This window comes from Corvus hawaiiensis, chromosome 19 (assembly GCF_020740725.1).
Source record: "Corvus hawaiiensis isolate bCorHaw1 chromosome 19, bCorHaw1.pri.cur, whole genome shotgun sequence".
Classification (NCBI taxonomy): domain Eukaryota; kingdom Metazoa; phylum Chordata; class Aves; order Passeriformes; family Corvidae; genus Corvus; species Corvus hawaiiensis.
In genome coordinates this window covers 3,369,843-3,381,980 of record NC_063231.1, presented here as the reverse complement: position 1 = coordinate 3,381,980, position 12,138 = coordinate 3,369,843, and the positions used below count along the sequence as shown (strand labels likewise).

General features: G+C 45.4%; 1 protein-coding gene across 1 annotated transcript in view; it reads right to left on the bottom strand.

Annotated features, from left to right (window-relative positions):
- Positions 1 to 1,791: 1,791 nt before the first annotated feature.
- The window catches only part of CACNG4 (calcium voltage-gated channel auxiliary subunit gamma 4), a 43,834-nt gene continuing 33,487 nt past the window's right edge, over positions 1,792 to 12,138 (bottom strand). Inside the window, exons 3-4 of the mRNA XM_048324128.1 lie at positions 6,930 to 7,070; positions 1,792 to 6,099 (exon numbers count right to left, since the gene is read on the bottom strand). Coding sequence (XP_048180085.1) covers positions 5,561 to 6,099; positions 6,930 to 7,070 — 680 coding nt within the window. The 3' untranslated portion in view covers positions 1,792 to 5,560. The remainder of the gene's footprint in view (positions 6,100 to 6,929; positions 7,071 to 12,138) is intronic.

Below are 12,138 nucleotides of genomic sequence, written 5' to 3'. Positions count from 1 at the left end.
TTGCACTTTAGCAGCAGTGAGTGAGGGACACAATTCTGTTTCTCTTCTGGAGAATACGGCAAAGGAGGCGTCTGAAGCCCAACTATTGTGTTGTTTTTTTCCCCTGGCAGAGGTGGTGACTTGGCTCTGCTCCCCAGCACTTAACTCTTCTGTATTTCTCCCAGACCAGCCTCAGTATCTACCACAACCAGATTAACCTCACTCTGTGGTTCCCTGCTTGCAGAACAATGCTCTGCAGAAGACCCTCCCCAGGTGAGAATAACCCAGAGAGGGGGAGATGGCACCTGCTCTGCTCTCAGCTCAAATGTGAGTTCAGCAAAGAGCTTTCTTCAAACAGGGGCTCCTCAGTAATATTTGGGCTCCCCAGCCTGCATTGCCCCAGTGTGGTGACACCACTGGGATCGGGGTGGGCTCTGCACAGCCAATATCTGGGAATGCCACCAATGGCACCCTCTGAAAGCTCCCCGATTCTGGGGTTGGGATCATGGAAGGCAAGAGTGGAACGTGTGTGTGTGCTTTGGCTGGCAATTTTATTTTTCAGTAGACTCCCACCCCGCTGTATATAGCTGGCCATCCCTGCTGCCCCTGTGACTGATCCACAGCTCCGTGCTCCCAAAATACCGCCGGCCATGCCGGCTGTGTCGTTGGGGAAAGCGATCCCCTGGCTCTGGGAGCACGGACCGCCAGCTGAAGGTCGCGCTGGATTGCAGACAGGTGCAGAGCTTCTCCTTTCCCTTTTAGTTTCAGCACTGCCCATGTCTGTTTGTTTGCTCATTCCAAGGAAATGCCACATCCTCTTTTTTCCACTTTCCGAAGCCTGTCTCTGCTTCCCCCCTCCTATAACACCACCACGTTTCCCAACACCCCTGCTCACAGTGGGGTGGCCACAGCTCCTGGAGTCACCATTTACCCACAGACTTGGGATGTAAATGTGGGAAAAACCCTTATTTATTTCAGTCCAAGGGAATCAGCTTTGGGCCTGAGCTTTAAATGGCTTCACTACCACATGTCAGAGGCATTTGAAAAGATGAATCCTCTACCTCCCTCCAGATGTGCCAATTCATCATGAGCCTGGGAGAGGTGGGTAGAGACAGGCAGCCAGTCCTCATCTTTGTAGACAGTCTGGAGGCTGAGGAACTGGGAGGTGAAGTTAAAAGAAGCATTTGAAGAAGAAATATTGTCTCTGATTCAGGGATGGTTGAGGATGTCTGGGAGTAGGGAGAGGCTGCTCAGCTGCTGGCCCGTGTTCAGCACTGCTCGTCCTGCTGGGATTTTGTGTGGTGATCACAGCAAGGCTGTGTGGAGCCTCAGCACGTGGGGTCAGGCTTCCTTCAGGCAAAATGGGCGAGATCAGGGAGAGGAGGATGCTCGAGGTGAGATCATAAGAAGCCTTAAAAGCTGGAGGAAAGCTCAGGCTTGGGGAGGGCACTTCAGAACACTCTGGATTGTTTTCCTCAAGGGTGGTTTGCAGTGGCCTCTGGCCACCACACCAGGCTCAAACTGGGCACTGAAACCACAGTGTGTGTCATACGGGACAAGTTTAAGCTGGAAATGAGAAGGTTTCTCTTACTTTCCAACCAAATAACTGGAAATATTGTGAAGATATCTTATCTTGGAGATTTTGTGGTCTGTGGAACCACAAGGATAATTTTATCTCCTCTGAAATATTGGCTGCCAGTAACATGGCCAGCTGCAATCAAACAGTGAAAAACATGAAAAAATAAACAGAAATCTCAGCTCAGAGAATTTGGAAATTAAAAACCTATATACCTTTCTCCACACAAAACCAAATACATTTAAAATGGTTTATTTAAAAAGTAAGGATTGAGTACATTATACATGGTTGTGATTATACCAGTAGAACTGAAGCACAGTGGAAATAACACTTTAGAACTGCAGACAGAAATGTAGCCTCAAGGGACGTGATATATTAGCCCTTGTGGATATGTGATCCATACAGAGAGAAAAGGAAATAGAAAAAGAGTTTATTGTTAGATGTCTGGACAGCTGAAGTGATTTCTCCTTTTACTCCTATTGTGTATGAGAAATGAGGAAGAGAGAGCTCATGGTATACCTGAAACTTTGTTTCTTGGAAAATCATATCTGATCCAATAGCATTTATTATTTTTTTAGTTCTGCTGCTACAGTAGCCGATTATTGTTAATGATATGGTTTTATGGTTTTATCTGCAGGCCTTGCTGGGAAATGCGGCTCATTTGTTCGATGCTGTCCACGGAAACCAGAGAGATGTGGAAGAACAGATGATTTTTTTTTAAACTATCACTGAGTGGTTTCAAAGTCTGAGCACAATCTGACTCTGTTCAGATAGATCAACCATGGAGCAAGACTGTTCATGGGCAGGAATGCTGCAAATTTTTTAGTTTTGTCAGAATCAAAGTTTTCCATGGAAAAGGACTGGGTTTTTGAAGATTTTTTTTTTTTTTACTGGAATTGTCAAATGAATTTTTTTGGGTTTGGCTTTGGTTGAACAATTTACTGCACTGAAACTTAGCTGCTGCATTTTCAGTTGCAGCCCTTGTTGTCCCACAGGACAAAAGCTCTGGTCCGTGTTATCTCCCCATGCCTTTGTTCCCTGTCCAGACCCCATGAGCAGCCCATGATCCCCACTCCAGCTCCATTTCTTGAAGGTGCCTGCTGGAGAAGGAGCAGATGTTCCAGCTTGGACCGAAACAGGGCATCCCTCTTGGAGAGCTGCTGGACCCAGCCCTGCCCTGGGGGAGGAAGCTCTGGCAAAGAGCAACATCCCAGAAAGCCCAGCAAGACTTTTCTTTTCCAAAAATACTGCACGTGCCTCTGCAGGTCTGAGCTGGGCTGAAGAAAAACCTTGGACTTTGGCTGGAATCAGATGGGTGGTTTGAAGCACATTCACTGGAGAACGATGACTAAAAGAACAAAACCCACGCGTGGAGCAAACCTCACACTGTCCACTTCCAGTTCAAGGTACATGAGTTTAGAGAAACAGCCTATATCTAACTCCTGGTTTTAAAGGGAATGGTTTTATTCTTAATTACAGTAAACACGGATGAGGACTTAGTTCTAACTATTAGTTTATTAACACAGTGGGAAACAAATATTTCTGGGAAATTGCACTTGAAAAATACATTGACTATAATTAGATGTAAATTAATTAGCACTTATTATGACACACTAATGAGACAGAAGGTTGGTTTTTTTCATTGCAAACTTCTACTTCTATCATAGCTAATCAAAGTATTTTAATATTACGAAGTCTCAAAAAGTAGGAAATAATTTATTGTTTGAAAGCATAAAGATTCTTGTAAAAAAACCTTTCATCAAGAACTTTAATAATTTTAGAACCCTTTTATGTTGTCCTAGCCGAAAAGTAGGTAAAAAAGTTTTCTTTTCTGCCTCTGTTTGAATGTTTTTTAAAAAGCTTGTGTAACATCTTTCTCCATAGTGTGTTGATACAGAAAGTAGCACAACATTTTCTACTTTTAAGTCGTTCCCATTGCTCCATTCGCTTTAGCTCTCAGAATTCAGAGGTTTGAAAAAAGGATCCCAGCAGAGTTTTAACCTGAATGGAAACTCTTAATGAGCAGGGATGAAGGCTCCAACCCACCTCTGTCAAAATAACGATGTGGCTCTGCCAGGCTGAGGGCCAGGCAGAGATTAACAGTGACTAGGGGAAGACTCTCGCTTAAAATTGAGAATTGTGTCTTGGTTCTTGCAAGGAGAGAGGCTTGAGCAGGGTTTATCTGGGGCGAGAGGGGATTCAACTTGCTTTTTGGGATGTTAAGGCAGTTTCTCCGGGATTTCCCTGGAGGACTTGGTTCCACTAGCTGAAAGCCTTGTATCCAAACCACCACTGAGTCTCTGGCCCTGGGGCCATCATAGGATAAATGAAGACTAAAGAGGTTTTAACAGTTTGGCTGAGATCTCCCACTACCAGTGACTCAGACTTTCCAAATTATGGAATTTTTATTGTCACCACTTGTCTAGTCTTCTGCTAGCAAAGATTTTCTGGGCAAAGATGATGGGGATATTCAAAGGAATTTACAGGAATTAGATGCTCCTCTCTCACTGCATCTAATTCATCTGAGGGGAATCGGGCACCTCATTCTCATATGGCTTGGTTGAGTGGTCACTAAAATCAGCATGAGTACTATTAAATTAAATTACCTTTGAGTCAGGACCTTGAACTTTGAGATCCAAGCCTAAGTGTAAAAACTGAAAGCAGGAATTTATAAGAAAAAAAAAATATTTCAGACTCTTTCAAAAACATACAGAAGCAAAGGGTACAAATTAGTTCCCTCCTTACGTGATGCATAGAGTTTGCTGTGAGCTCTCTGCACGTAAGTAGAGGCATCATTACAAAATAAATTAAATTAGGTCGAACCACCATTTCCATCTAAAAGCAACTATACCTTGCACCATGCGGCACTTAATTAATAATAAAAAGAGTTTAATAAATATCTCATAAACTGTGATTATTTTTTTTGTTTTGTTTTGTTCTGTTTTAAAAAATACAAAGTTGTCATCTGCTCTGTTAACGCTTGGCTCCCATTGCTGTGGGAATTTCGCCAGTCCAGGCGCATGAGCTTCTCATTTGCTGACGCACGTTGCTCAGAGATCTTCGTTTCCAGTAGCGTTAGTGTTGCACTTGTGAAGCAGTAAGGAAATAGGAATGCGGTCTCAGGGGAGTGGCGGCTCCGCGGCTGCCCCGGCTCAGCCCTGCTCCTCGCCTCACTCTAGGAAGTCTCTAGGGGCTCCTGACAGCCAGCACTCAGCACCTTGCCAGATCAGGCACTAGGGCTCGTCGAAATGAGAATTCAAGTTTTCTAAACATTAGGCAAGAAATGATATTTGCAACTATGCTCGAGTCCCACCTACTTTAATCTTTTCCCTTTCTAGGTGTTTCAAGACGCACCCACCCTCTGCTCCTCGGCCTGCATTGCCCCAAGGGATGCCTTACCCCAGGAATGGGAGACCCCCTTCCCACCCCATTGGGGAGTCTGTAATGCTCAGTACATGGGTGCTCTACGGTTTCAGTGGCACAGGTCAGTTTTAGAAAGTGTTGCCTTCAAAAATATTTTCTTTTTTTTCTTTTTTTTCTTTTTTTTTTGAAAGAGGCAAAGCTTACGCCGTGTCAAAGGAAAGTGGCTCACTTGATGAGTAGTTCATATTCATCCTTGGGCTTGGTTAAAAATTATATTTGCAAGTTTGTATTAAGGGATCTCAATATTAGAAAAAAAAAGTTGTACAACAATTTTTCAGTAATCCTTTAAAACACACTGGTGGCCAGTCCTTTGCAGTTTCTCCAAGACTGTGTACACACTACAAAAGTGCAGGAACATGAACTGCCTTCATCTTGTGACACCAAGAACGGAAATCAACAAACTCCAATTAGCTTCAAAAAAAGCTATGAGCATGTAAATATCTTTATGTTGGTCCAGAGGATCTCCACTTGCTACCTCAACACATGCCACAATTAAAGAGGTGAGAGGGTATTTTAACATCGCTCCTGACAGATCCATCCTGTTTGGACATCTCTTCAAAAAGCACGAGGAAGGAAGATGCTTCAAACAGGTGTCGTTCTCCTGTTGACCATATTCACATGGAGTCCTTCCTTAAATTCCTTCTGGAGGAAGTTGTGGACCTGCAGGAAACTGGCTTCTTGGTCTGCGTTGTAGCTGGCAGCCGTGGTAACCTTCAAAGGCTCCCTGGAAAGGGTGTACATGGAAATTTCGTTCATGGGGATGGTGCCTGCTATCTTCATGCCAACCGGAGAAATGTCCCTGGATGGAGAAGGCTCCGTGGATCGGGAGCTGGATCTGGACCTCCGCCTCCTGTACCTATAGCTTGGCATCCTGGCATAAGGAGAACTGGAAGAAGTCTTAAGGAATTCCCTCTTGGTCTTAAACCTCAGCTCTTTGTTCTTCTCAATATAAATGTTCACAGCCAGAACACCTATGGTTTCGGCCACAATAAAAGACAAGGCTCCAAAATAAAAAGACCAACCATAGTTGTAATGGTTCTTTTTGTCCTCATCTCGCTTGTCACTTGGGTCACCTGCATTGCTCGATATGTAGACAATGATCCCTATGATATTACTTAGACCTGGAGGAAGAAAAACATAAATCAGTGGTTATGTGCCTGGGGAGATAAAATTCAAGCCACGTTACTTTCTGGACCTGAATGGCTCTAAGACTGGGACAAGGAAATTTTATTATATTTATTTACTCTTACATTTATCTCAAGGTTTCAAAATATTCCTGAAAAACAACCAATAGATCAACATATGGGTCACGCGTGCTCACATGAATCCCAAAATACTCAGCAGGACTTTTTCCCATCTCTTCACTGCCACAGTGGGAAAGAAGAAGCGTATGGGAGCTTGCTAGTATTGTTAGTGGGATTCTAACATCCAGAAGAATGATAAAAATACATTTGGAGCTCAGGGCTATGGCTGTTCACCTTGATCAAGATAAGTTCTCTTCCATCTTGCTGAATTTTCATCTAAATGCAGCATGCTTAATCCAGGCTTCAGGGAGAGGTATTAACAATGGGGCTGACTCTCTCAGATGTCTCTAGTGTGAAAAACAGGTTCACCTATCAGAGGTGAATGTTTTCTGCCTTCATATTAAAAAAAAAGGCCCTAGGTATAAGAGATGCCTGATTCATCTAATGTTTAATACATTTTAAATAGTGTAAAACATGCTTGTTACCGAATTTCACTTCCTTCTGCAGGAAAACCAAAAGCTTTTCTAGAACATACTTGTTGTAGGGCTTCAAGAGCAAAATTTTGTCTTGAGAAATGTGCCTGGTGTGGTTTTGTTAATGCCCTCCGTTCAGGAAAGGGATGCAGAGAAAGCACTGCCAAGGAGCTTTTCCACAGTCTTTTCCAGTTGAAAAAGGCAGGACTTCTTAAGAACTCAATTTAAACATACCTGCTGCAACAAAGAGAATCCCAGCGCTGAGAATAATGTTGTTTTTGCTGTTGTAAATCCTTCCTGCTCCGACACAGAGTCCTCCCAGCAACAGCAAAATTGTGCTTAGGATGGGGAACACGCTGGAGGCACGGACAATGCCTGGAGGGAGACAGGTAGGAAAGGAAGAGAGACAGTAATCATTTCCAATGCCTCCTTGGGTGGAAGCATGGAGATTAGAGTCGCAAAACCCTTGCTTTTTCCTAAAATCTTTGAGAAGAATGATTTAATAGAACCAGAGAATTGTTAAGGTTGAAAAAGACCTTTAAGATCATCAAATCCAACTGTGAAACCAGCACCTCCACCATGCTTAGCACTAAACCATATCCTTGAGTGCCACATCCACATGTTTTTGAACATACTCAGGGGTGCCTATTCCAGTGCTTTATAACCCTTTCAGTGAAGAAATTTTCCCTAATCTAACTTACTATTTTTTTTTATTCCTTTTTGCTAGAATTATCACCGATTCTGCATTTCTGGGCATGTTTTTGGGATGATGAGGCCATGAGGTGGTCAGTGTGACAGACTCTCAACTGAGTGGCTTCAATCTTTTGAGCTTTCTCCCAGGAAGTCCAGTGTTATTGGCATTTTCTGATGCCACCGTGTGCAGAATATTTCTGGCAAAGCATGAGGTAAGTGACAGTAAGACCCAGCATCACACAGGGAGCAGCAGTGAAAAATTCATGAGCTGGCTGTGAACCCTACAACGTTTGGGACAGCTGGAGCAGACAGATCTGTTCCGTGGTGCACACCCAAGGTGAGCAAATTACAGCTCTTGAAGTCAGCAGCACCCATGTTGCCAGCAAGCATGGCTAATAACCCCTTTTTCTTTTGCTAGATATTAAGGACATCAAAACCTTTCAGATTTCTAAGGAAGGAATTTTAACAAGTGTATCTTAGATGTATGTGTTTAGTTTCCTGACAGCAAAATAGTCATTTAAAATTCTGTATGCTTCAGTCCATTCACCAGCGTGGGCTATAAAATCCCCCACAAAAATATTAAAACACTACTTCAAGCCAGCTTTCAAAGTCGGGTCACAACAAAGAGTAGCAATCGACAGGGAAGTGGCAGGGAAGGAACAAAAGGGCTGAGAAAAAATAAACAAGCATGAGAAGAGAGATGTCTGTATTGTAAAAACCATTCAGGTTTAAAAGCTGGCAGGGGTTCCTGAAAGGCAGAGTGAGGAACCGAGTTTTATTGCTCTAGAGAGAGGATTTTTTTTTTTTTTTTTTTTTTTTAAGTCGGGGAGATAAGGTGCTGAATACTGCTGCGGAAAACAGGATCACTCTGAAGGTCGGGGAAAGGCGAGAGCACAGAGGGGAGCCCTGGCAGTGCGAGGGGTGCCAGGCTGGGGGGATCCCAAGGCGAGTGAGAGTCGGGGCTGCTGTCACAGTGGCATGGAAATCCCACAGCAGACTGGGAGGCCACGGGCACCCCAGGGCTGAATGAATGGAGAGGAGAAAACGCCATCTGGGCCGCTGCGGTGCCGTGACCGCCGCGGTCTCTCCGGGTCCATCCTCCTGGCTGACACGCACAGCGAGCGGCGCCCGTTTCCCCGGGAGAAACGGGCAGATGTTACAGCTGCTGCTTTCTCATTTTGCTGTCGATGGCCGTGGCGTTCCCGACTCAGTGAATCGCTTCCTAACGATTCCCCTGGTAACTGGTGGCAGAGCTCCCAGTGGCTGCGGGAGGGACAGGGCTGGGGGGCTGCACCAGCATCGCTCTGTGTGCCCTGCACGACCCCGGAGCCCCCGCTCGGCCCGGGCCTTGGAGGGAGGGTGCAGACACAAACCCAAAAAGACAGTCCCTGCCTGGGAAGCTTCTGCCTTTATCGATCTGCAACAGCGAGAAAAGCCCATCCATTCCCAAACTAGCAGCGTCGCTGCACGTGTCCTTCACAGATGGGGCATTTTCCAGCCGGATCTGAGCCCAGTCCAGGCGGGTGCATTGCTATTCAGACAGCGTCTTGCAGGAACTGCCAAATCCAAGTGATGCGGGTGGGTGTAAGGTCTCTGGTCAAAGCCTGTTGAGAGGTGAGAGCCTGTTCCCTTGTCCTGGGTGTACCCTCACGTGTGTGGTATGAATTAACAGCACTTTGGCTTTTGGGTCAGTTTTTACAGTCAATTATTAGAAAAAGATTCAAAGTCAGTCTCTGCTGCTGGACATTAAGGCACCCCAAATCGCTGTCTGTCTGTTTGTGCCCTGGCTAAAGGCTTAAAATCTCCTGTGGCCCACCCTTTATGGATGTTGTTTCCTGTACTTTATGGTCATGCTGTTTATAATGATTCCAGTTAAGTCAAAGAGCTTTCCCAAAATGCTTCAGTGATATCATTGGAAGGAGCTTGTCAGACATGCCAATTGTAGGGGGTGGGTTGTTCCATTTGTACTAATAAACTCCAGAGATGATTTTTCGGTAGTAGGGAATTATTGCGAAGAGAAACAAAACACACAGTGTTCTCTTCCTGAAAAACTCCACAGTATATTTTTTCTCACAATATGTACTTTTAGCTCCGAAATTTCAAAGGAAGCTCATAAGGTACCACGTAGAATTTACATATGTCTCCTGATACTGGTAATAAAATGACAGCACATCAAAAAGCATTACGGCAATCTGGTTTTTGCTTTCTGCCTGGCTTTTTCTCCCCCCTTGTTTACCGTCCTGTCGGTTTGCATCGCCTGCTGTGCTCCGCTATGTGTGGTGACACCTCCTTCGGTGGAGCCGCGGCGCTGCTCCTCCCCATGGGGCTGCAAACCCTGCTCGGCTCGGGCTTTTAATCTCCAGAAAGGCAAGAGCCGAGGGAATGGCTTTGAAAACAGGATGCTCTAGCATGCAGGGAAGGAGGGATAAAATTGTAGAGATGTCCCTGAAACGGGGTGCCCTTGCTCAGAGCAACAGAGCGCCGACATCCTCAGCGCACAGTGAGGATGAGATCCCCCTTCTGCAAAGGGAGAGGTGCTTGTGTTTCCTGTGATGCTGGATGGGAGCAGCTCGGGTTTTGTGTGCCCAAAGGAATGCCGGAGAGGAGGGAAGCGGGAGAGGAGGGAAGTCGGGGCACGTTTGCCGCTGGGGATGCGGTAGCAGCCCGGGGACCGCGCGGGCTCTCCGTGCTGGCAGTGGGACATCTGCTGCTCGCTGGGGCCCTGCACAGGCATGTGAGGGGGATTTTTTTAGACATGCAGATTGGCGCGTGTTGCCACGGGGAAGGTTCAATAGAAAGGGTCTTGTTTGAGCTCCTCTGCACGTGTCAGTTGTCACCGTGCTGTCATTCGCTTGGTTTTGCAGGGAGCAGCTTGAACACCAAAGGGCAAAATCCAAACTCCTGCCTCTACCCACACCCTGGGCCAAAGTCTCCTAAAATGAGTCGGTTTTGTCACTGATTTCCATGGGGTTTTGGACCAGGGCTCGATCCTGCTAGCACTACAATGTTTGCATTTCTCTGAAGCCCAAATTAAATTGGGGACAGTGGTAGAGGCTGAGACCCCTCACGCTGCTCTTTCAGGAGCACGAAATACATGAGTGTTGGTGCCTTTGTCTAAGCCAGGCAGGAAAAATAAGGATTAGTCCCAACATGTCTCTCTGAGAAACTGTGCCAAGAAATGGCCAGAAACAGTGGAGAATGATATGGAGCCAATAGACTGCAAAGGCGTTGCAGAGGGCAAAAATGGGACGGAAGCTCTCACATCCCTTTGAAACAGGATGCAAATATCCTCCTGTCTTAGACAATGATTTGGTCCCTATTACATATAGGTATGAGCTCATCTCCTTTGGATTTAGACATGTAACCTTTCAGTAATCTCTAAATCAACTGTATGCATGGGAAACTGCAGTTCTTCTTATGAAAGTTAAAGCCAAGGAGCCTTGTCTCCGTGCAGACTCTGTGAGATGAGCTCTGCTCTGTGGGGGAGACACCGGAGACTGATTCTGCAGAAGACATAAAGGGTTGGACCAACTTGTTTTTAAGGTCTGTACTTAGTCACTTTTGCAAACAGCTTTTAGGAACACTCGTCACAAGCACACTTACAAACAATTTACCAGTCTCATGTCTTAATGTGGAGCTGGAGACCGTTTTTCCCAGTTCTCACTTTTCTCCATATAAAGAAGGCAAAATGTACTTTTATCAAGATGCTACTTAATTCCTCTTCCATTTTACTAATAATGTTTGTTTCCTAAAGCTGACTTGGCATCAATTTAACATTAGTTCCAAGGCTTTGTATGAAAGATAAATGCAGCTGTGCTCACACTCCGCCTGAGCTCTGAAATTATGTCACCCGGGTGCTATGACTGATCTAAATTGACAAGAGCAAAGAGGAAAAAAACATCTGGGCTTTCTAGTGAGGCAAACTTTTTGGAGATTTTTTTCCTTCTTCATGTCTTAGCAACTAGAAGTTGTTGCCCAGAAGTGAGAAGAAGGGCAGAGTGGTTCTCGAAGTGGTGTTTCAGGTAATTAATATTGTAATTGAGGAGTTCTCTGCCTTGCCAGCGGTATTGTTCTCTGCTCCCTGATTTCCCAACATCTTGTGAGCTGCAGTTCCTCTCCCTGGTAAAGGGCACTGCCTTCAGCTTGGCTGCTCAGCTCTTTCGTTCAGAAGGAACAACAATGCAAGGAGTCCTCTGGGGAAGGGGAACCCAACTTCAGCTTTGCAGGTTTCATGGTTGGGTTCCAAGACTTCCCATCAGCTGAGAGAATGGTCATGTGGAGGAGGTGAAACAATTGCCCTTGTTTCAAGCACCAGGTTGGTGGATGAAGCCCCTTCTGGAGGGAATCACATGCCAGCATGGAGCAGCAGTGGGTGGCTGGCCAGGCAGGGAAGCCACAGCCCCTGTTCATGCCGGGATTTTGCTGTTAGCTGCAGAAATTTCAGATTCCTTCCTACAGTTCAGTAATTTCACTGCAGGGGAAGGTGGCTCAGCAGCTGTTACAGGCTGAGGCTTGAGTAAGGATTGGGTTTAAGCATTAGGTAAATCTTCCTAATGGGCTGGAACCCACTTCTCAAATCTGTTTTGTTACACTAACCCAATAAATACTCCCTCTGTAAAATATCCTCGCCAATCTGGGCATGATAGCTGTAGTTTTCATTTGAAAATTTGCCATATGATGTTTAGAGAATGGACACCAAAATCATGAGCATTACTCTGGCCGAAGCAAACCCTTGGAAAAAATCCTTGAA